Genomic DNA, 26,388 nt, shown 5'->3' with positions numbered 1-26,388 from the left:
TGTTCATTTTAGCACACAGAGGTATGTGCCAAAATATGTTCCTTCTTGACCAGATAACAGATGCAGAGGCAGGTCTATCGGCAAATCATTAGATGATGGCTGTTAGGAAGCACAGTTTGGTTCTCAATATGTAATAAATTCTAAAACGCAACATCCAATCAATCCATTTATGATGCATCTTGGATTCATAGACAAAGCTCCATTTGTAAAGAGTAAATTATCGAATTTTCTGTGAGTAAAATAAAATACACAAGTTACAGAGAAGTGTAGGATGTGTAGGAAGGAATTGCAGATGCTCAGTGGGTCAGCCAGCATCTCTGGAGAAAAGGAATGGGCGACGTTTTTGGTCGAGACCCTTCTTCAGACGGATATATAAAAGGATGTTGCCAGGGCCTCTGATGTCAGGAGACGCCTGCCAGGTTAGGACTTGATTCCTTGGAATGCAGGAGGCTGAGGGGTGATCTTTGATGTGTATAAAATCACGAGGGGAACAGGTTGGATGAATGCACACAGTTTTTTATCCTGGGTCGGGGAATCAAGAACCAGAGGACAGGAATAGACCATCAGTCTGAGGAAGGGTCACGACCTAAAATGCCACCTCTGCATGTTCTCCAGGGTATTGTTTGACCCGCTTGTTATGCAACACTGTGTCTTTTTTTTTAAACAAGAGGATATAGGTTTAAGGCGACAGGGGCAGAATTAAACGGCAATGTGAGGGTTCCTTTAACACCTTTATCACTCAGTGTGGTGATTATATAGATCGAGCTGCCAGGGGAGGTGCAGTGAAAAGCTTTTGTTGTGTGCTAACCAGTCAGTGGAAAAACTATACATGATTATAATTAAGCCATTCACAGTGTACCGATACAGGATAAAGGGAATAAAGGGAATAAATAATTCACTCCTGCTTTTGTTTCTCAGCATTACTTGTTGCACATTTCATGAGATTCCATTACCCTTCGTTGAAAGTCCAATTTCAAATTCACCATTGAAATGCATGCAGTTTAGTAAAAATGTGCAAGAAACTGCAAAGATTTCATAGGCAGATGGGACTAGTGTTGGCAGGTGGGAGCCAAACACAGTGTAGATGGGACATGTTGGTCGGCATGGGCAAATTGGGCCAAAAGGAGACACAAAATGCTGTAGTAACTCAGTGGGATAGGCAGCATCTCTGGATAGAAAGAATGGGTGATGTTTTGGGTCGACACCCTTCTTCAGCCAAAGGGTTTGTTTCCATGCTGTATTACTCTCTCCATTACAATTAACAATCATTTTTTTTTCATTCTCTGCTTCCTTTCCTTTTGCCGGATTAATAAAGTGGATGCGAGCCAGATGGACATCTGACCCTTGCTACGCTCACTATGGTGTTGATGGTACAGACTGTTCCTTCCTCGAATACCTCAGTGAAAGAGAGTGGTTCTGCCCTCCTTTACCATGGAAAAATCGAACGGCTGCTCCAACCAGAACTAAAACAAAAGAACAGGTATGCTAATCGCTTACTACGAAAGAACGATCGATATATTAAGCACAAAGGAACATGCAAGGATCATTGAAATGTGAAAGCATTGTATGACTGTTGTTATGTTATTCATGTCTGAATAATCTAAACAAATCACTGCAGTAACTCAGCAGGTCAGGCAGCATCTCTGGAGAATCTGGATACGTGACATTTCGGGTAGGGATCATTCTTCAGGTTGAAGAAGTTTGAAGAAGGGTTCGTACCTATCCAGTTAATTCAGAGATGCTGCCTGACCTGCTAAATTACTCCAGTATTTTGTGTCAATCTTTGTTATAAACCAGCATGTGCAGTTCATTGTTATTAAATCTAAATAGACAATTGTATTGTCCATTTCCTTTGTATTGCCTATGTTTTTTATTCTAACAGAACCCACTAAACATAGAATATAGAACATAGAAAAGTACAGCACAGTAACAGGAACTTGGGCCTATGATGAACATAATTCTGAGATAGTCCCTCTGCCTGCACATGATCCATATCCCCTGCATATCGAAAAGCCTCTTAAATGCCCCTATCACATCTGCCTCCACCAGCACCCCTGGCAGAATGTTCCTGGCACCCAGCGTCCTGTGTGTGTACAAATCTTTTCCCATACATCTCCTTTAAACATTACTCCTTTCACCCCCTGCAGCTTAATGCTATGCCCTGTCGTCTTTGACATTTCCATCCTGGGGAAAAAGGTTCTGACCTTCATAAATTTCATAAATGTAAATGTTTTTGTAGTTTATTTTAGAGATACAGCACGGAAACAGGCACTTCGGCCCAATGAGTCTACACCAACCAGTGATCTCCATACACTAACACTAACCTGCACACCAGGGACAAATTGTAATTTTTGCCAAAGCCAATTAGCCTACAAACCTGCACTACTTTGGGTTGTGGGAGGAAACTGGAGCACCCGGAGAAAACCCACGCGATCACGGGGAGAATGTACAAACTCCATACACACAGCTGCCATAGTCAGGATCAAACCCGGGTCTCTGGTGCTGTAAGGCAGCAACACTACCACTGCACCACCATGCTGCCCCTTTTGAATGTTGTTGGGATCAACATTCAGAACTGAGCACTGATCCCAGCAATGTTCGTGAAAGAAAGATAAATGTTCAAATCCATTGCACTTTGAAATTGTTGCAAGCTAAAGTTTTAGTATTTATAAATTAAGGTCTCTCTTGCTGTGTTGTGCAGCTAGAGGTGACTTTCTGTTAGCAGATGATGAAACCAATGTTAACGATATTATCATTGACATGACAGTCACCTTGCAGGCTTACTGTTAATGGCTCATAATAGCACATATTATGCAGCTGATAGTGAAACTACCTAAGTACCAACTGCATTACAGAAACCATGGAATACTGCCAATCTGATCACTTTCCACATCATAAACTTAATAATATGTTTTGTCCTGCAGCATGATGAAATGGCAGAAAGATAATCAGTAATAAGACATATTCTTAATCAAAATTCTCTGTCACATATGACAAATAAGAACACAAAATTAAGAGAACATGTTGTTTAACAATCTATCCTCTAGGTAAGATGCTGAATGTAAATGCTGAACATTTTGCTGTTGTGTTGTGCTGTCATCTGAATTTCTAAAATTAGATATCTGCCATGTAATTCATTTGCAATTCTCCTCTCTATTGTGGAAGATTATTTAAAATCCTAGTATTACTAATGGAATGGTTAAGTAATATTATATGTTTAGCTCGTTTTTCTAATGCCAAAGATAGAAGTATATCAATGCCTAAGGTGCAATGGTGAACTACAAAACCTTCCAGCACAGTGAAGTCCTTCATCTTCACGAATCGTCCTACTGTGGGTGAAGGTGTCAGGATATCCCATAGAATTGTAGAAACAGGGAACCGCAGATGCTGGTTCACCCAAGGAAAGATTCAAAATGCTGGAGTAACTGTGGGAGGAACCCGGAGCTGCCGGGTGGTACAGTGGCACAGCGGTAGAGTTGCTACCTTACAGTGCCAGATATCCAGGTTTGTTCCTGACGACCGGTGCTGTCTGTATGGAGTTTGTATGTTCTTCCTGTGACCACATGGGTTTTCTCCGGGTGCCCCGGTTTCCTCCCACACTTCAAAGATGTACAAGTTTGTAGATTCTCAGCGGGTGCAGCAGCATCTATGGAGCGAAGGAAATAGGTAACGTTTCGGGTCGAAACCCTTCTTCAGACTTCTCCAGCATTTTTGTGTACCTTCGATTTTCCAGCATCTGCAGTTCCTTCTTGAACAAGTTTGTAGATTGTTGGCTTTGGTACAATTATAAATTGTCCCTAGAGTGTATGATAGTGCTAGTATACGTTGATTGCTGGTTGGCGCAGACTCGATGGGCTGAAGGGGCTGTGTCTGCACGCTATGTCTAAAGTCTAAACTCAGCGGGTCAGGCCGCATCCCTGGAGAACATGGAACATCAACAAGGTCTTGGACCTGAAACATCACCCATCCTTGTTCTCCACAGATGCTGCTGAGTTTCTCCAACATTTTGTGTCTGACTCCAGCAAAATGTTGGCAACCTGTTCTGTTTCCCAATCCTCAACCGGGTTTTTTTCTTTGGCATCCGGAAAGATCAGAAGAGATGCACTCCTATTGAGAAATCCAATGTTGGCATGAATGGCTGTGGTGGAAAGAATTGGCAAGGCAGAATAACAAGCTGATTTCTTGAACTGATGTACATTGTGTACGGAAGGTACCTTCGCGTCTAGAAAAGGGAGTGGGCCAAAATTTTGACCTGCCAATGTAGCTCCACATCAGAATGGTCCATGACTTACAGGAGGGTAGATAATACAGTCACGACATGTTCATATTTCAATTCAACCGAACAGTAACTGTATATTTTTTGGTATCCTGCATTGGGCTTCAGTGTTCATGAAGAAGAAAACTGAACTTTGAAAAGTGACTCCCAAATAAATCTAATAAAGTCCTACAATCCAATATAATAAAAAGGGATTTGGCTCATTCATTTGCCTTAAAGCAATACACTTTGTCACAGACATTATTTTTTTTCCTCTCAGTTATTCAGGCAGCTATCAGCTTTTATCATGGTGTGTTAGATTTTTTTTTTGAAGCTGGTTATCACAGAAAAACAAATGGAACTTGAATAATATTCAGACATTTTATTGTGAAATAACTTGAAATTATTAATTTAATCTGATATGTATTAAATTAAATTTCAGCTGCAGCTGATGCCTTGGTGATCCTGCATGCATAATAAAATGGTCAGAGTTATCCTCTTGTGATTTAGCAGCCACAATATAAGAAACATTGTGGTATCAACACTTCTAGTGCCTGGAGTGTGTTGCCAGGAGTGGTGGTCGATAGTGGTGTTTACGAGGCTTTTAGATAGGCACGTACATATGCGGGGAATGGACAGATGTGGATCAGGTGCAGGCAGAGGAGATTAGTTTATCTTGGCATCATGCTCAGCTCAATATTGTGGGCTGAAGGGCCTGTTCCTGCACTGTACTGATCTATGTTCTATCATTCACATTATTTTCCTGTTCTCAACTATTTCAGAGAGAATTATCTATATGAAACTACAAGGTTCTACATCTCAAAACGTGAGCATAAATATAGCCTGGCTTCAACTGTTTTATCATGATTTCTCTTCAGGAAAACTGAAAATGCTGGACCTGATATGCATTTCATAGACCTGCCTGACCTGATGTGCATTTTAAGCATTTTGTAATTTAACTTCAACCTTCCCACATCTGCATTTTCTAGAATTTCATAGCTTTAAATTGCTTATCTCTCTGCTTCTCTGCCTCTCTCTATATCTATGTCTCTCTATCTTTCTCTCTTTCTGTCTCTTTCTGTCCCTGTCTCATTTTCTATCTGTGTTTCTTTCTCTCTCCCTCTAGATTAGATTAATGTAGCATTAGTGTAAATGGGTGGTTGATGGTTGGTGCAGACTTGGTGGGCTGAAGGGCCTGTTTCCATGTTGTATCTCAAAGTCTAGAGTCAAGAGTGTTTATTTATCACTAGACTAAGTGGGACCCGTTGGGTCCCATGTTCACACGGGAGGGCTGGTCCCCCAACGCAATATTCCACCTCTCCACCAATTCTAATATTGGTGGAGAGCTGGTGTGGGTGTTGTTGGCTGCAGGGACTACTGGTCTCCAGAGGGCTAGTATGGACATTGTGAGCCAAATGGATTATTGGGGTGGTAGCTCAGTCCCTCAAGCCTGATGTGCTGGCAGCTCACTCACGGCTGGTGGGCTGGCAGTTGACTCACGGCTATTCCTTGAAATTCCATTTCAAGCAGAGTGCAAGGCCACCAAATTCAAATCCATTTTCCTACCATTTCAAGCAGGGTGCAAGGCCACCAAATTCAAGTGCAGTTTCTTACCTCTTCGAGCAGGGTGCAAGGCCACAAAATTCATGTGCAGTTTCATACCACTTCAAGCAGGGTGCAAGGCCACCAAATTCAGGTTCAGTTTCCAACCACTTCAAGCAGGGTGCAAGGCCACCAAATTCAAGTGCAGTTTCATACCATTCAAGGAGGGTGGAAGGCCACCAAATTCAAATGCAGTTTCATACAATTTCATGCAGGATGCAACATCACATTCAAATGCAGTTACATACCATTTCATGCAGGGTGCAAGGCCACCATATTCAAATGCAGTTTCATACCATTTCAAGCAAGGTGAAACCATCATAAAACACCACACACAGTTCAGTAGACATTCAGTGTGTTCAGTTGATTCACAGCTCAGACTGAGTTGTGACCTCTCCCTCCCCCATCATACAGAGACTGAGCCACACCCACACTTCCGGGTTTTATAATCCCTCCCCCTTCCACCGGAAAAGGTGTGGCCTCCATGGTTTGATTGACAGGAGAGAGATTCTCAGCATTTTTTAAACACTAACAGCCATTAGCAGTGCAGTTTTACTTCAACCCAAACAACCATTAGCAGTGCATTTTACTTCAACCCTAACAACCATCTGCAGTGCATTTTTACTTCAACCCAAACCACCATTAGCAGTGCAGTTTTACTTCAACCCAAACAACCATTAGCAGTGCATTTTTACTTCAACCCAAACAACCATTAGCTGTGCATTTTTACTTCATTAGAAGTGCATTTTTACTTCATTAACAGTGCATTTTTACTTCAAACCAACCATATTTACTTCATTACCAGTGCATTTTTACTTCATTAGCAGTGCATTTTTACTTCATTAGCAGTTCATTTTTACTTCAAACCAACCATATTTTCATTTTCAAACCACATAAAGGGCACTCACAGTTGAGTAGACATGTGTTCAGTGTTATTCAGAGCTCAGAGAGACGTGACCCTCTTGGTTCCTCCATGTTGCAGAGTCTGAGTGAGGCACACCACTTCCTGGTTTTATAGTCCCTCCCCCCTCCCACCAGCAGGGGCAGCAGAGAGAATGGCAATTTAAAAAAAAACATTAATATCTCTCTGATTTTTAATCGATGGGAAAAATCCTCCGGTCCCGGAAGGCGGAGGGGGGCTCTGAGCGAGGTGGCCAAAAATGACGGCCGTAGGTGGCGGTGTTTTCAAACGCGGTCAAGATCAGACTTTTAGTAATATGGATATATACCGACAATGGAACAATGAAATTCTAAGGAGAAAGGACACACAAATTGCTGGAGTAACTCAGTGGGTCAGGCAGCATCTCAGGATAACATAGATAGGCGATGTTTCGGGTTAGGGCTCTTCTTCAGACTGACGAGATTGATAATGTAATTCTTACTTGCAGCAGCATAACAGGCCTGTAACACAATACAGATTGATAATATATACCGGTAATAAACAAAAATTCAATAAATTATTAACTCGAATACGAGTGCAATAAAAACAGCAATAGTCCTTAATGCAACCAAAGACAGTGCAGAGTTTATTGTTTAGATATTCTGGAGCACGATGGATGTTGGGAAGAAGCTGTTCTTGAACTCATTAATTAATCAGCAGTCATACAATCCTTTTAGAGAAGGAACAACAGGAAGCCCTGTCCCACCGTACGAGTTCATTAAGAGCTCTCCCGAGTTTAAAAAAAATCAAACTCGTGGTAAGCACGGAGAATGAAAGTTGCGGGTACGTCAGAGCTCGGGGACGTCTCTTAGCGCTAACGGCAGGTACTCGGGAAGACTCGCTAACGGCAGGTAAGTACGGGAAGACTAGTGAAGATTTTTTAACATGATGAAATATGTCCACGAGCGCCCCGAGTACCGACGAGCAGCCATTACCGTAAATCTCCGAGTTCGAATCAGGGCAAACTCGGGAGAACTCTCGGAATGAACTCGTACTGTGGGACAGGGCTTCAAATGAAATGTGATAATTGTTTAATTGAGGCAGGTTTAATGGCAGTTTTTCATTTTAACCCTTGAGTCCACAGTGTTCCCCAGCTCTGTGATCCCAAAGTGAAACTAGTGGCAATAAAACAGTAGCAAACAGTGATGGAGGCATTCAATATCTGGTTCACCATAAATATTTGAACATAGCATCGGGCTTCACTGGCTCCATGAAAGGCTTTATTTTGTTGCATTGCTTTGAGAGGCAAATTATTTTTGTCAACTTATGCTGTATAGCTTCAGAACTTTAGGATTTTTATTACTGCCGTTAGCAGCTCTTCACCATTGACAGTCATAGTCATAGAGTCATACAGCATGGAAATAGGCCCCTCTGCCCAACTTGCCCATGCCGACTAAGATGCCCCATCTACGCTGGTCCCACCTGCCCACATTTGGCCCATTTCCCTCTAAAGCCTCTATCCATGTACCTGTCCAAGTGTCTTTTGAATGCTGTCATTGGACCTGCTTCTGGCAGTTCGTTCCATATGCCCACCACCCTCTGTTTCCCCTTTGGTTCCTACTAAATCTTTCCCCACTCACCTTAAACCTATGTTCTCTTGCTCTTGATTCCCCTGCTTTGGGTAAAAGACTGTGCATCTACCCAATCCATTCCCCTCATGATCTTATACATTTTTGAAAGATTATACCTCATCTTCCTGTGCTTCAAGGAATAAAGTCCTAGCCTGCCCAACCTCTCCCTATAGCTAAGGCCCTTGAGTCCTGGCATTGATGATACAATACTATGGTGCACAGGGAAGGGCTGAGATGGACAACCACAAGCAGCTTGTTTCCTTATCGATATTCAGTATGATGCTCTGAAGATGCTTCATAGTGTGAATCTGATCCCCAGATAGCTGTACTTTGAAATCGAAGCACGCAGCAAAAATATACCTTGCAGGAGGTTATGTGGTGTGCACAAAGAATAAAGGCTTAATTTCTTCAGCATGTTACAACATAGAGCCTCAGCTATTCATGTTGTCTCAGCTGGCAGTGGCAGTTCTTTGCAACTTCCTAAAAATAGACACTTCAACTTCATCTCTTGAAGCCCTCTGTTGCCAGTTCATTCTGGATTTCACTGTCAGCATTGTACGTTTCTGTGAGGGGTGGCATTAACAAAAATGTCATCAAGAGTAAGAAAACTGTTTAATTGTTTTATTGTACTGACAATAGAACAATGACATTCTTACCTGCTGCAGCTTTAGTGGCTCATCAATGTAAAATGCAATAATAAATAATAATATGATAAATTAATAATCAGTGATACTAAAACTGAAGAACGTAGTTCAACCAAAAACAAAGTACAATGCAGATCATAGTTGTTGTGCTTTTGGTTCGTGCTGTGCAGTGTTCAAGAGCCTGACGGTTGCTGGGAGAAGCTGTTCTTGAACCTTGGGAGTATGGTTCTCCAGTTGCTGTATCTTCTTCCCGATGACATTAATGAGATGAGAGTGTGGCCAGAATGGTGCGGGTCCTTGTGGATATTGGCTGCCTTTTCAGAGACAGCACCTCCTATAGATCTCTTCAATGGTGGAGAGGTCAATAAACCTGTTATAGACCACCTTTGGTACTTTAGTTTAGAGATACAATGCAGATGCAGGCCCTTCAGCCCACTGAGTCTGCACCGACCAGCGATCACCCCATATACCAGCACTATCCTACACATAAGGGACAATTTACATTTTTTACCAAAGTCAGTTAACCTACAAACCTGTATGTCTTTGGAGTGTTGGAAGAATAAGGAGCACCCTGAGAAAACCCACCCGGTCACAGAGAGAACATACAAACTCCATACAGACAACACCGTAGTCAGGACCGAGCCTGGGTCTCTGGCACCTATTTGAAGAGAGTAATTGACTGCATTCATGACAATAGAAATTCTCCTTTAGAGAAGGCTGGAGTATTCATTAAATAGAATCCCATTCCATTGATGGTAAGTTGGCTCCAATCAAAGAAGTTTTTATTCCACAGGCAATATGTTCAGATGAGAGACACCATTGTTTCATCCTGCAGCACTCTGCTGTGCAGCCACCAAGCAAACTAAAGTGACAAAGGCTACCCGCTGAATACATGAATCTTGAAATGAGACAAGATTTCACTATGGTTGGATTCATCTTTGGTAGTGCCTTAGTAATTCTACAGATGCGCCTTAGAAGGAATTTTATCAGAATGCATCACAGCATGGTTTGGGAACAGCTTCATCCAAGACCGCAAGAAATTGTATAGAATTGTGGACCATCACACAAACCAACCTCAATTCCATTGACTCCATCCATACTTCATGCTGCCTCAGCCAGGCCACCAGCATAATCATGGATGAGTCTCATCCCGGTCACTCCCTTTTCTCCCCTCTCCCTGAGGCAAGAGTAGAGAAGTGTGAAAACACATACCTCCAGATTCAGAGCTTGCTTCCTCCCCGCTGTTATTAGGCAACTGGGCCATCTTACCACCAACTGCAGAGTGGTCCTGAGCTACTATCTACTGTACCTCATTGAAGATCCTCTACTTTTAATCGGACTTTATTGGACTTTATCGTCCAATCAGCATTATTCCCTTCATCATGTATATGTATTCTGTGGATGGCCCGCTTGTAATCATGTACAGTTGACAATAATCATGGTACACTTGTAATCTTGGTACACTTGACAATAAACTAAACTAAACTAAGAAGTAAAGGAACATACTTTATTAAAATCAGAAACTGAGATTGGTTTTGGCACGAACCAACTTCATCTTCAGAAGCTGCCTGGATCTGCTCCAATTTGCCAAAAGCTTCAACTGGTCAACAGCAGCTGCTATCTCACTGGCTTTCCTCTGTACTCTCAACCATCTGATAACAGGAACACATATGGCAGGCTGCTATTCAATGACTACAGCTTAACGTTCAACACCATCATCCCCTCCAAATTCATCATCAAGCTCCAAGACCCTGGGCCTCTTTACCTCCCTTTGCAATTGGATCCTTGACTTCCTCAATGGCAGACCTCAACCAGTATGGATCAGTAACAACATCTCCTCCTCACTGATCATCAACACAGGTGCACCTCAAGGCTGTGTGCTTAGGTCCCTGCTCTGCTCTCCGTACAACCTTGTCTAAGTTCAGGTCTAGTGTTATCTGTAAATTCCCTGGCCGCATCACCGGTGGAGATGTGTTTGCGATCAGGAGGCAGAATATCTGGCTGAGTGTTGTCGCAACATTCTTAGAAGAAAGAGTGGGGACCTCATTGGAACATACAGAACAGTGAAAGGCTTGGATAGAGTGGATGTGGAGAGGATGTTTCCATTATTGGGAAAGTCTAGAACTAGAGGTCATAGCCTCAAAATTAAAAGACGTTCTTTTAGGAAGCAGATGAGGAGAAATGTCTTTACTCAGAGGGATTGTGAATCTGTGGATTTTTTCCCACAGAAGGCTGTAAAGGCCATTGAGTGGATATTTTTAAGGCAGAGATAGATAGGTTCTTGATTAGTGCAGGTGTCAGAGGTTATGAGGAGAAGGCAGAAGAATGGGGTTCGGGGAGAGATATAGATCAGCCATGATTGAATGGTGGAGTAGATGTGATGGGCCGAATGGCCTAATTCTACTCCTATTCCTTATGACCAATGTCAACAAGACCAAGGAACTGATCCTAAAAGTAGGGGCCCCAAATACCTGTTTTAATTGGCGCTTCAAATTCCTGGGCCTTAACATTTCGTATGACCTGTCCTGAGCCCAATACAGAGCTATATCACAAATATCAACATCCCCCACTTCCTGACTCGTTGCATCATAGCCTGGTAAGGCTGTTCCAATGCACAGGAAAGCAAGAGGCTGCACAGAGTGGTGGACAGCCCAGTCCATAATGGGCACAAAGTTTTTATGCACCATCAAAAGCATCTGCATGAGGCGGCCTCAAGATGGCAGCATTTATCATAAAGGATGTCCACCATCCAAGCCATGCCCTCTTCTCACTGCTACTGTTGTGCAGGAAGTACAGAAGCCTGAAGTCCCACACCGCCAGGTTCAGAAACAACTACTTTCCTACAAACATCACATTTTTCAACCAACCTGCACAACCCTAACTCTATCTCAACAACAGAACACTAAAGACCTGCTTCTGCAGTTCCTATCTACACACTAAATACTACCACGTGCACCAACATAGATTTGTTTTTTTGCTAATTGTGTTTTGTACTCATTTATTTGCAGTCTTCTTTCTATTTATTGTCCTGCAGAATCTGAGCTGCAATCTTACGTATAATTTATGGTCAATTTAATTTTTTGCGTGTGTTAAGTCTGAGTCCATGTGCCTGTGTGGCTGCTGCAAGCAAGGTTTTCATTGTACCTGTACCTCACCGTACTTGTGCAGGTGAGAATCAATTCAATTTGACTTGACTCGCAATCAAATTGCAGTGTCTAGGTACAACAATGTATCAAGAGTCAGACCTTGTTCTAGAAGTTGTTTCGTGAATGTACCCAACTCACATATATACATATACTTATTTATTGTGTCCCCACCTGGACTTGCACCTAATTCGCCCATACCCCTCCACTCACATTCCTTCCTCTGGCTTCACTATTTGCAATTCTTCAATCCCTTTGTCTCACACCTTCTGTTGTCATCTCTGGCCTTTGTCCAAGCATCTGCCTATCAAACCCCGCCTCCTCGCCTGTGTTGACCTATGACCTGCCATGTTTGGTCCCGCCCCTCCTCTTCTCCTGCTCACAACCCCCCCCCCCCCCCCCCACCCCGAAGGGTGGCACAGTGGCACATCGGTAGAGTTGCTGCCTTACAGCACCAGGCACCCAGGTTCCACCCTTACTACGGGTGCTGTCTGTACAGTTTGTATGATCTCTCCATGACCTACATGGGTTTTCTCTGGGAGCTACGGTTTCTGCACACCAAAGATGTGCAGGAATTTAGGCTAATTAGCTTTGGTAAAATTGTAAATTGTCCCTAGTGTGTGCAGGATAGTGTTAGTGTGTAGGGATCACTGGTCAGAGGGGACTCTGTGGGCCAAAGGGCCCGCTTCTGTACTCTATCTCTAAACTAAACTAAACTAAACAAAACTAAACTAAGGGTCTCAACCAAAACATCACCTATCCACCTTCTCCACAGATGCTGCCTGACCTGTTGAGTTACTCCAGCACTTTGTTCAAGTTCAAGTTCAAATTTATTAGTCACATGCACCATAAGGTGCAGTAAAATGCAATTCATCTTGCGTCCTTATTTATTTATTATGTTACACCCCCTTTAAAAGAGGAAATGAACGAGTGGTATCAAAGAAACTGTTTAAGTACATAAAATTATTTGGTCAGTTAAATATTTACTTAATAGTCAGCTATAAGTTCTGCCAATAATGAATTCTTGGTCTCTTCATTCACTGAATTCTTAACTTCAAGTTGCATTTAACATCTGAGCGGATTACTCTCCCAGCAAGACCTCACACATCTCTTACATCATCTTCTGCAGTTGTTCCTTCAATAGAGCTGTCTTCATGAATTGAAATCTATTGCATTATTTATTCTGGAGTGTCAGCTCTTCTCTGTGTCACCTATAAGCACGTAAGTCTGCAAATAAAAAAGAACAGAATCCAATATTCCTTAGAAATAACTAGTTGCAATTGTATATTACATTCTGCACATAACTCGATACCGTGATTGCAATAATTGATATGAATTGCTTCTCAAGGCTGGTGATAATTGTGGCTCGTTTCCACAACACCTTATATCCAAACCCTCACTCTGACTCATTGTTGACAGTGGACGTTTTATTCTTATCCTGTTGTCACTTTTTAGTTCACAAAATCATCTCCACTGACTTCTGCATTTTGAATTTGATTTCTGACATGATTGTTTTTGATCTGCCCTGTAGCATTCTCTCAAATACCTCCTTCGATCATACTTTCCTTTTTTAGCCATCCCAATATCTGAAGTCTCTGCATTATTAAGTTCTAGCCACTTTTGCATTACGCTTTTCGCTGCTGTTTTTTTCCCCACTTGACCTGGCTCAGAACTCTGTCTCTCTGACTCATAATTCCCCTTAACCAGTTAGGCCATATATTTTATTAGCTCATTTCAATATTTTCTTATTTTACCTGATAGTCATACAGCACAGGAAAACATTTCCGTTGGCTTAACTCATCCATCCTAACCAACATGACCCCTCTAACCCAGTCCCATTTGCCCAGGTTTGGATCATTTTCCATTTTCCTATCCATCTACCTGCATTTTACATGCTTCCTCTGGCAGCTCATTCCATATACCAGTCACCCTCTCTGTGAAAATGATGCTCCTCCTGTGACCTCCCCCCCCCCGCCTTCTATATGCTTGCGATTGGCCTATATTCCTCTAAACATTTTCTATCCATGTACCTATCCATGCGTCATTTTAATGATGTCAAAGTGATTTGCGATTGTACCTAAAGTACTCCTCAGAAATGAAAAGATTTCTATAAAGAATTAATAAATGAAAAGATTTCTATAAATATTGGCTCTAGTGGATTTGGAAACATTCACACTGCAGGCAACAAACAGGTAAATGGTTACAATTTGAGCTTTAGATTTATGAGAAAGGAGTTGAAGATCTTGATCCTCCCACGTTCAATTCGGCTGCACTAAAGTGGAAGTGAATTTATCATCACTGCCTGCCCTTGTTGAAAAATTGCTTGCAGTATAAGGAAGGGGATCCACATTTTTCAGCGAGACACAAGGAACTGCAGATGTTAGAATTTTGAGCAAAACACAAAGTACTGGAGTAACTCAATGGGTCAGGCAGCATCTATGGTGCTCATGGCAAGGATAAAACTACAGTTGAGTTCTTCAAAGTATGGGTGCTTATTGCCTTTCTGTCCTTGGCAAGTCCAGCTCTGATCTTGGTTCTTAGCAGCGTGGACCATGAGGGGTCTGAGTTGTTGATAAGTCTGAAGAATTTGCACATCCTGGTTAGCAGTAAATTGCTGTACTTCCTGAGCTCTTTTTGCCCACTGTCTGTTCATGAGCTCATGGATCTTATGTGTAACCTGGCCCTTTAGCTTGTAAATCTGTCTATTTTGTTCCTTGAGGTATAATGGTGTTTACAATGCAAGAATGCATTGCATGAGCAGCTAACAAAGTCATGGATGACCTGGTCCTTTTTATCAAACCAGTCGATGGTTTATTTGGTAGAGAAGACAAGAGTCTCTGCATAATGCGAAACGTGGTGAACTTATGGGTACGCTGACAATCTGCGACTCTTGTGGTTCTTGGGCATTAGGTTTTGTGTGATCTGCTGTCTGTGGAAAATTATTATTACGACGTTCTTGAGGCATCCAACAATGATATTTTTGCAGCAACATTTCCATTTCTGTCCTTGCTTTGAGGACAAATGTAAAGCTTTACAGAATAGATTAGGTTAGGTGGTCCCTCCATGATGGGGCAGATGATGCAAACATCCTTATGGTCTCTTGCTAAGAAAATAAAGAGAGACTCTCTGAGGTATTAAACACTTGCCTGATTAAGCTGAGTTGTGAATATTCTGGATTCATCTTCCATTAAGACTGATTTTGTACTTATGCTGGATCTGTACAAATGATAAATTTGCCGCTTACGAGTTACCGTGTTCTTTTCCTTTATTCTACTTTTATTATGCCACTAAAATAAAAAGCTATCTTTAAATCTTGGTCTCTGTCGACCGTGAAACTCTGGCAGAATACAAAAATAGATCTGGCATTCGGAACTTAAAATGTTATTATTTCACATTATCAGATATTTATTTTTTGTTCGGCCAACTAGCGACGTAGAAAGTCTTTGAATACTTCCAATGACCTTTGGCCACTTTGGGACATGTTCCCTGCATCATTTATCAAGCATAATATTCTGATGTGCTGATTCTCAGCTGGTGCATGAAAGGATAGCTGTATTGCACTGGGTCAATTATAGATGTAATATGTGAGTATATTTTGATTGAAAAATACCGCATGGGAACCAGTCCTGCGGCTCACTGAGTCAAAGCCAATTCGATAGTTGGTTTACATTAGTTCAATTTTATCGCACTTTTGCATCCACTCTTGCATCCAGTTAACCTACAATTAACCACACGTCTTTGGGATATGGCGGGAAACAGGAGCACCCGGTGGAAACCCACTTGGACACAGGGAGAACGTGCAAACTCCACGCAGACAGTACCCAAGGTCATGATCAAACCCGGGTCTCTGGTACTGTGAGGCAGGAGCTCTACCAGTTGCACCACTATGCCGTCTGTGCCGTTTGCTGGGGCTAAGGTTTTTATACTCAGTGCTGCACTTGTCTGGGTTTCCCAGGATGGAAATATCAAACACTAGAGGGCATAGCTATAAGGTGAGAGGGGCAAAGTTTAAAGGAGATGTGCGGGGCAAGTTTATTTTTACACAGAGCCTGGTGGGTGCCTAGAACACACTGCTGGGGGAAGTGGTTGAGGCAGATATGATAGTGGCATTTAAGAATAATTTGATTAGGCATATGGATATGCAGGGAATGGGGGGATAGGGATTATGTTTAGGCAGATAAGATTTGGTTATGTTTGGCACAGACATTGTGGACTGTAGGCCTGTTCCTTTGCTGTACTGTTTTATGTAGACATGTAGAATATCCCTGGCAAGTAACTGCAGTGCATTTTGGGGATGATGTACACAGCAGCTACGTTACATAATGATGTAGTAAATGAATATGCAGGGAAATGAATTTGAAGGAGAAGATGAGGACACTTCAACTTGTTCCTTCTTTAAAAAATTCTTCACTAAAACAACGTCAAAAATACTCCTGACACTTGACTTGACCCTTGACTCTTGTCTTAAATAGATTAATCTTGTGACGATTTTTAAATATGACATCTCCACACAGAGCTCAAAAGCCACTATGCGAAGTCTGAAGCGAAGGAAAACAAATCAAAACAAATATTGAAATGAAGCATTAAATTATAAAAGAGTAAATGAGGTTTAATGGCTCCTCCTTAATAACTGTGAGTTAGGTCAATAGAATTATTGACCCTCTGTCTGAAGAAGGGTCTTGACCCAAAACGTCACCCATCCCGTCTCTCCAGAGATGCTGCCTGTCCCACTGAGTTCCTTCAGCATTTTGTGTCTACAATATCTTTGGTTTAAACCAGCATCTGCAGTTCCATCCTACACAATAGAATTATCAGGTTGCTTTAAGTACTGGATTTCTGAACTGTTCATCTATTCTTGTAGTCTTATGCTTATGAAGGAGCTAAATAAAATGTGTTAATGTATAATAATGTATAGCATTACAAGTAATACAAAATGGCGGTTCCAACATTCAGATAATTGGACTACGTTGATTATTTTGCCATCTGTTTATTAATAACACATATGATTTTTTTTATCCTCCGCTAATCAGATTTATAACATGCCAAAATATTGCTTTTTGCTTAGCCGGTGGTGTTAAGGTTTAGTATATGCATGGTGTGAAAACTAACATTAAAATGCAGCAATTTCTACTACACAAGCCTGCTTATGAACAAAACCACCTTGTCAAGCACTACAAACAGGTACAATGTTAAATATTTAAGAGAGAACTGCAGATGCTGGAAAAATCGAAGGTAGACAAAAAATGCCGGAGAACCTCGGCGCGTGAGGCAGCATCTATGGAGAGAAGGAATTGGCGATGTTTCGGGTTGGGACCCTTCTTCAGACATGTTACATATGACTAGGGTCACTCTAACATTTTAATTCAAGGAAAACAAGAAAAGACACAAAGTGCTGGAGTAACTCAGCGGGTCGGGCAGCATCTGTGGCGAACATGGATAGGTGACGTTTCGGGTTGGGACCCTTCATCAGAAGAAGGGAATGAAGAAAGGCCTTGAACCGAAATGTCACCTATCCATGTTCTCCTGAGATGCTGCATGACCCACCAAGTTACTCCACCACTTGGTACATTTATTTGTAAACCAGCATCTGCAGTTCCTTGTTTCTACAAGAAACACAAGAAAACCATTTTGCTGAATCTTGTAATTAACAAACCATTTGAGCGAAAGCAGATTTTTGTTTGGTGCAATTAGTTTTAACCACAGCAAGTGTAGTTTGTTTAACTGAATTCGAAATCTGCATATCTGGCTGAGTGACAGGTCTGGCTGCTGTGTTTCCAGCTGTAGCTACTCTTAAACCTGCAAGTTAAATCAGAGTTAAATGTTAATCTCATTAGAATAATTAATTGGACAAACTGCAGGTGCTGGTGTGTTGAGCAAAACACAAAGTGCTGGAGGAACTCAGTTGGTCAGGCAGCATCTGTGGAGGGAATGGACAGGCAGCGTTTTGGTTTGGAATTCTTCTTCAGACACATCTATCAGCTGGAAAATTGGGCAGAGTGGTGGCAGACAAGTTTGAGGTAATAGAAAAGGACATAAAGTGCTAGAGTAACTCAGCAGGTCAGGAAACATCTCTGGAGAACATGGATAAGTGATGTTTCAGGTCAGGACTCTTCTTCAGACTGATAATTGAAAAAATGGACTTTGGGTAGGGACCAAAAACAGGGACTTTACGAGTGTTGAAGTGGAGGGAAACCTTGGAGGGCAAGTCCATACCTCTGAAAGTGAAGGCACAGGTGAAAAGTCATCTGTTCATTCCCCCCACATGTTCTGCTGGACTCGTTGAGTTTAGTTATTTAGTTTAGTTTAGTGATACAGACCCTTTGTCCCACCGAGTCTATGCCGACCAGCGATCCCCATATACGAACACTATGCTACACACACTAGGGACAATTTACAATTTTACCAAGCCAATTAGCCTACAAACCTGTACGTCTTTAGAGTGTGGGAGGAAACCGGAGCTCCCGGAGAAAACCCACGCAGGTTACGGGGAGAACGTACAAATCTGGTACAGACAGCGCCCATAGTCAGGATCAAACCCGTGTCTATGGCGCTGTATGGCAACAACTCTACCGCTGCGCCAATGTTCTGTCCAGTACTTTGTGTATTGTAGCGTCTCCTGGCTGTAGGTTGGTCATCTATTATTTCATCCATCTCAGTTTGCAAACAGGTTTGATTAAATGTAACACTTTCACATTCTCCCCTTATTTGATTTTTGTGGCATTAGGATCAGTTCAGTTTTATAATTTTCTTTACATTTCAGAATTCCTGCTTCTTACCTACTATTTTATGTTTTTGAAATGATTTTTGACAATCCAGTGTTAAGGTTAATATGTCATGACATGATCTGGGATGGAAATTTGGCAAAACACTTTTAACAAAAGTAAATGAAAAGGAGACGTTAACTTGTTTCTAGAAGAAGGCCATGGAGATGAGTTGTGTTTTGTGACAAGTTGGAAATTATTAAACAGTATTTGCAACATGTCAAAACCTCATAGAGTCATACAGAATGGAACCAGGCACTTTGGCCCAAGTCTTCCAAGGTGCCCCATGTTAGTCCTATATGCTAGGGTCTTGGGCTATATCTCGCTGAACCTTTCCTATCCATGAATCTGTCCAAGCATCTTTTAAATATTGCTATTATTCCCACCTCAACTAATCACAGACCTGCCCTCTTTGGACAATCTCCAGGGATGCATCTATGGGGATCATCTTTTGGGTGTCTATTACAGAAGATAGTGAACTTAGTGGTGGAACAGATTTCTGATCAATAAGGAGATGAAACCTTCCATATATTGGGAAGTAGTCTGTCTCAATATGTCCATCTCTGCCATCACAAATTCCCTGTTTGACATCAGAGAAGCAGGCGGGTGCTATCTATGTGGAGTTTGCACATTCTCCATGTAACTGTTTGGGTTTCCTTCAGGTGCTCCAGTTTTCTCCCCCGTCCCAAAGACATGTGAATTTATGTTAATTGTAAAAATTTCCCCCTCGTGTAGGGAGTGGATGAGAAAATGGCATAACATAGAACTAGTATGAACGGTTGATCGATGGTCGGCATGGACTTGTTGGGCCGGAGGGCCTGTTTCATGCTGTAACTCAAAACTAAAACAAAGAATTACCCGAGCATTCAAAATGCAAACTATATCAAGTAGCAAACAACTTTCACAACTTTTAATGGTGATATAAAATTGACTTCTTCCAAAGTTGGCACTCACTCTATTGAAACTGGTTCCAAACTGAAGCAATTTGCAGATGTACGCGGGGCTAAGTATTATGCATCTGTCACTTGCAGATGGTTTTTCAAATAGAACCTGGGCTGACAGGAAGAGTCAAATGAGACAAATTTTCCAGGTTGAGAGAAACCTAGTGCAGACTTAACTGAGCAGAGTACCACTGAGAATAGTGTGGTAATGCATCGACCCATTTTCACTGAACCGTCACAGCAGTGAGTAGCCGAGAAACTGATCTTTGATTTCCGGAAACTGGCTGTACCATAAATAACTCAAAAACGTGATGTTGAATCTTTGCTTCAACTGGAACAGCAGGTGCCTTGAAATGTGTCTGCAGCACATGCAGCAACCCCGATAGATTTTAATTGTCCCTCGATTGAAAGTTCAAGGAAAATTAACATATTTGTCCAAGACCTTCACTTTCCCGTCAAGGTGAGCTTGCGAAATTGAAAACAGAATCTGGAAACCATTGCAATAACAAAGAAGAAATTGATATTTTAAGTACAGTTAGTCACTCTAGCTATGGAAAGAATATATTTCAAATGATTAGTTCCACCTAAATTTTATACAGTATCAGCGGGTGAATCATGATCCGTGAGGTCCAATTTACAAGTCAACACCTTCTGCTATTCAAGTGAATGATAATGTGCAAATAACCATGAATCGTTTCAAGTGCCCAAAATCTATAAGAAATCTAGATATTTAGGATACATTTCAAGATATTTTCTATTCACAATAATGGAGATTGGATGACTCAGGATCTTGTTGAAGTGAATCTGATATTCATTGTACATCCACATTCCTACAAACATATTATGGTAAATCTGCCTTTCCATTACTGGTCCTGAGAGATGAAATAGGGTCTTACAGCATGTGGTCTCTGCAACAATGTTTTGGGTGTCTATACAATTTACTGGCATCCTCAAATATCCTTTCTTTGCTGATTCTATTTTAATGCAACTGCTTACTAAATCCAAGGAGAATGCACTACATTAACAGTCTGAAGAAGGGGTTCGGCCTGAAATGTTGCCTATTTCCTTCGCTCCATAGATGCTGCCTCACCCGCTGAGTTTCTCCAGCATTTTTGTCTACCATTAACATTTCATAGTTCAGTTCTTAATACATAAACCCCACATATGTCATTATCTGTCTGAGGATAAATACACCATGTTAGAAGCATCAAATGAAGTTTATGCTTTGCCCCAGATGAGCCCTTATAGAGCAATTGCAAACATCATTCCAAATTATTAAAGGAAATAAAATAGTGTAGACAATTTTATTGTAGCTTTCTAACAACTCAAAATTTATGTATTTGGGTTGAAGAATTCCCAATGTACATATCGGTTAAGAATGCAGGAAGAATAAATCAAGTAACTGCAGTTCAGTTTTCAGGAATAAAGATCTCATAGAGGTGTACAGAGTCATGAAAGGATAGATCGGGTAAATACACAGAGTTTTGCCCTGAGTAGGGGAATCGAGGACCAGAGGACATAGGTTTTAGGGTGAGGGAGGAAAGATTTAATGGGAACCTGAAGGGTAACTTTATTACACTCCCGAGAGAATTCACCTCCGTTATCCTGACCGCGGTCTACATCCCACCCCAGGCAGACGTCCGTCTGGCACTGGAGGAGCTGCAGGCCGTGGTCAACAAACACCAGACGTCTTACCCCGAGGCATTTACCACCATTGCTGGGGACTTCAATAAGGCGAACCTCAAGAAATCACTCCCCAACTTCCACCAACATGTCTCCTGCTGCACCAGAGGACCAAACACCCTCGACCACTGCTACACCACCATCAAGAATGCCTATCGTTCTATCCCTCGCCCTCACTTCGGTAAGTCCGACCATACCGCGGTGCTGCTTCTTCCTGCCTACAAGCAGCAATTAAAGAGCGCACCCCCAGAAGTGAGGACAGCACAGAGCTGGTCGGGGGGGGCAGAAGAACAACTCCAGGACTGTTTGGAGTCTGTAGACTGGGCAATGTTCAAGGACTCGGCAACGGACTTGAACGAATACGCCACAGTCGTTACAGACTTCATAAAGAAATGTGTGGAGGACTGCATCCCTACAAAAACCTTCCGAGTGTTTCCCAATCAGAAACCTTGGATGAACTTTGAGATCCGCACTCTCCTGAAGTCCAGACACAGGGCATTCACCTCCGATGATACAGTGGCCTACATGAAGACCAGATACGACCTTGGTAAGGCCATCAGAAAGGCCAAAAGGGACTTCTGCTCCAAACTGGAGGACGAGACAGATGTTCGGCAGCTGTGGCAGGGTCTGAATGCAATCACCTCCTACAAGGCAAAACCAGGAGGCAGCTCGAATGCCGGTGTAACATCACTCCCTGACGAGCTCAATGCATTTTACGCACGCTTTGACAGGGAGAATACTGATGTGCCTGCCCGATCCCCCATTCGCTGCGATGGCATTTCAGTCTCAGTCACAGAGGCCGATGTCAGGAAATCCTTCAGAGGGGTGAACCCCCGAAAAGCACCTGGTCCTGATGGTATACCCGGCCGTGTTCTAAAAACCTGTGCGGACCAACTGGCGGGAGTTTTTACGGACATTTTCAATCTCTCACTTCTGAGGTCTGAGGTCCCCACCTGCTTTAAAAGGGCATCAATTATACCGGTGCCCAAGAAGAGTAAGGTGACATGCCTCAATGACTATCGACCAGTGGCACTAACGCCGGTGGTGATGAAGTGCTTTGAGAGGTTGATCATGGAGCAAATCAACTCCTACATCGACAAAAACCTGGACCCACTGCAGTTCGCGTACCGCCACAACAGATCAACGGTGGATGCGATCTCGCTGGCCCTCCACTCCGCACTGGACCACTTGGACAACAAAAACTCATATGTCAGGCTGTTATTCATTGATTACAGCTCGGCATTTAACACAATCATCCCCTCCAAACTGGTTACCAAACTCGCAGAACTGGGTCTCTGCGCATCCCTCTGCAACTGGATCCTCGACTTCCTCGTCCACAGACCACAGTCTGTTCGTATTGGTGGAAATGTGTCAGCCTCAATAACAATCAGCACGGGAGCACCTCAAGGCTGCGTGCTCAGCCCCCTGCTGTACTCACTCTATACCCATGACTGCGTAGCGAACCACAGTGCGAACTCCATCATCAAGTTCGCTGACGACACCACTATTGTGGGGCGTATCACTGATGGGGATGAGTCAGAGTACAGAAGAGAGATCGAGCAACTGTCCATATGGTGCCAGCGCAATAACCTGGCCCTCAACACCAGCAAAACCAAGGAACTGATTGTGGACTTTGGAAGGAGTAGGAGGGGGACCCACAGCCCCATTTATATCAACGGGTCGATGGTTGAAAGGGTCAAGAGCTTCAAATTCCTGGGCGTGCACATCTCTGAAGATCTTTCCTGGTCCGAGAACACTAATGCAATCATCAAAAAAGCACATCAGCGCCTCTACTTCCTGAGAAGATTACGGAGAGTCGGATTGTCAAGGAAGACTCTCTCTAACTTCTACAGGTGCACAGTCGAGAGCATGCTGACCGGTTGCATCGTGGCTTGGTTCGGCAATTTGAGCGCCCTGGAAAGGAAAAGACTACAAAAAGTAGTAAACACTGCCCAGTCCATCATCGGCTCTGACCTTCCTTCCATCGAGGGGATCTATCGCAGTCGCTGCCTCAAAAAGGCTGGCAGTATCATGAAAGACCCACACCATCCTGGCCACACACTCATCTCCCTGCTACCTTCAGGTAGAAGGTACAAGAGCCTGAAGACTGCAACAACCAGGTTCAGGAATAGTTACTTCCCCTCAGCCATCAGGCTATTAAACCTGGCTCGGACAAAACTCTGATTATTACCAACCACTTTCTGTTATTTGCACTATCAGTTTATTTATTCATGTGTGTATATATTTATATCATGGTATATGGACACATTTATCTGTTTTGTAGTAAATGCCTACTATTTTCTGTGTGCTTAAGCAAAGCAAGAATTTCATTGTCCTATACAGGGACACATGACAATAAACTAACTTGAACTTGAACTTGAACTTACACAAAGGGTGATGCGTTTATGGAACGAGCTGCCAGAGGAGGTACTGTAGTTGAGGCAGGTACTATTATAACATTTAAGAGTTATTTATTTGGACGCGGGCAGGTGGGACTAGTGCGGATGGGGCATGTTGGTCGGCATGGGCAAGTTGGGCTGAAGGGTCTACTTGCAAACTCTATGACTTTATGACCTACTATAATGGATGATAAAATGACTGCAAAAGTTTGCCACTCGTAATGGCAGTGAGTTCCAGATAACAAATAAACAGTCTAAAAATAAATTATGTTTAGGTTCATTCATTGTCAAGTGTACTGAGGTACAGTGAAAAGGTATGTTTTGCATGCTATCCAAGCAGATCAGATATACCATATATAAATACAATCAAGCCAAACTCAAGTACAATAGCTAGAGCAAAGGGGAAGAAACAGAGTGCAGGATATAGTTCTCAACATTGTAGTGCATCAGTTCTTTAGACAAAGTACAATGTCCTCAATGGGGTAGAGGCGAACCAAACAGTACTCTAGCTTATGGAAGGCTAACTCAGAAACCTGATTACAGGGGGGAAGAAATTGTTCCTGTATGTGGTGGTGCACACTTTCAGACTCCTTCTGCTGGACAGGAACAGAGAGAAGAAGGAATTACTGAGGTGGGATAAGTCTCTGATTATGTTGGCTGCTTTTCCGAGGCAGTGAATGAAGCATGAATTCCTTAAAAATAGGTAATGATTAACGTTGTTGAATTTCTGAAGCAGTCACTAACATGGAAAAAGTGCATCCTATTCACTGCTATTGTCCGTATAGACGTACGTAAAATATTTGATGAAATGTCAAATAGATAATGGATTCAGACAATCAATACAACACACGTAACCAAACAACTCATTGGGTTCATGGTAAAGGGGCTATCCCACTGCGGCGACCTAAACCGCGAGTTCAGACGAGTTTGCCCTCGGCTCATACTCGCAGCATGGTCGACACGAGGTCTTTGTAACTCTCCTTCATGCTTGAGAGTAGTCCCCGTGTACTCGTGGCCTCAGCTAGGTCGCGCCGTATTTTTCAACATGTTGAAAAATGCCCGCGAGTATAAGAAGGTCGCCATGGAAAGAATCAATACTTTTTTTACTCGTAGGTTTAGTCGAAGTAGGTCATCGTAGGTCGGCATGTTATTCATAGGTAATCGAGTGTAGTTGAAGGTAATCGCAGTAGTCGAAGATGGTCGTAGATAGTCTTCAACATAGTCGAAGGGATGTCGAAGGGAGGTCGAAGGAGATGAAGGAGGTCGTCTTCACTCTCCACTATTCAGTGTCCAATTTTGTTGAAGCTAGTCGAAGTTAGTCGAAGCTAGTCTTCAACATAGTCGAAGGAGGTCGAAGGAGGTCTTCTACATAGTCTTCTTCAAACTCTTCTAAACTCTTCCAAACTCGCCAATTAGGTCGCCGCAGTGGGACAGCCCCTTAACTCTCATAAAGCACACTAATCAATCCAATTCCCTGTCCTTTCCCAAAAGCCATACAACTTCTTGCTGCATGGGTACCCATAGCCTGCATACCACGTAGATCTATTATAGCAAATAAGAAATATGGGGAGGTGTAAACCATATTGCTCCTTAACTCTGTTCTGCTCTTCATTAAAGCTATTGCTAATCTGATCAGGAGCTCAGCTCCCTTTCCCCTGTTCCCCATAATCCTTGACATTTCCCATAAACCAAAGATTATTCTAATTCAGCCATGAATGCTTCAATGATTCAGTCTCCTCTGCTTCCCAGAATAAAGAATTCCAAACATTCATCATGAGTGATAGCCACAAAATACTGGAGTACCTCAGTGGGTCAGGCAGCATCTCTGGAGAAAAGGAATAGGTGAAGTTTTGTGTTGAAACCCTTCTTCGACCCAAAACGTCATCTACTCATAATCTCCAGAGATGCTGCCTGATCCGCTGAGTTATTCCAGCATTTGTGTCTATCTTTCGTGTAAACCGGCACCTGCAGTTCCTTCCTACACATCCATCTCAGGTGAACTCTTATTTGCAATCCATGACCCCCTGGTTCTGTGATTACCGTCTGAGGGAAGACATTTGGCTCGTCAAGCCCCTCAGAGTTGCATGTTTCAATAAGATTACAACTCGTATTTTAAACACAGGCCACAAATGCTCAATCTGCTGAGCCTTTCCTCATTAGACAACTCCTTCCTCTCAGAAATCAACAAAGTAAATCCTATCTGATCTGCAAGTTCCGCTGCTTAAGTCAGGAGATCAAACCTGCACCCAGCACACCACATGTGGTTTACCAATCGTAATAAGATGTCCTTACTTTTATACTATATTCCTTATGGAGAACAGACACAAATTCTGTTTGCCATGGCTAATTACCTGTGGCATCTGCATGCTAACACCCTCTGCTACATGTACAAGGATATTCTGATTCTTCTTGCAACAGTTTCTCTATGACAGCATACTGCAGCCTCTTA

At 42.5% G+C, this 26,388-nt stretch overlaps 1 protein-coding gene across 3 annotated transcripts in view; it reads left to right on the top strand.

Moving 5' to 3' along the window:
- Nucleotides 1-26,388, top strand: part of mgat5b (alpha-1,6-mannosylglycoprotein 6-beta-N-acetylglucosaminyltransferase B) — a 669,403-nt gene that overhangs the window by 355,360 nt on the left and 287,655 nt on the right. For all 3 annotated transcript variants that reach the window (XM_033044620.1, XM_033044619.1, XM_033044618.1), the window contains one exon: nt 1,316-1,480. In XM_033044620.1, the coding sequence (XP_032900511.1) occupies nt 1,316-1,480 (165 nt within the window). The remainder of the gene's footprint in view (nt 1-1,315; nt 1,481-26,388) is intronic.

Source organism: Amblyraja radiata, chromosome 26 (assembly GCF_010909765.2).
Source record: "Amblyraja radiata isolate CabotCenter1 chromosome 26, sAmbRad1.1.pri, whole genome shotgun sequence".
Lineage (NCBI taxonomy): Eukaryota > Metazoa > Chordata > Chondrichthyes > Rajiformes > Rajidae > Amblyraja > Amblyraja radiata.
Note: the sequence above shows the minus strand (reverse complement) of the source record. Positions and strands in the feature narration are given on the sequence as shown.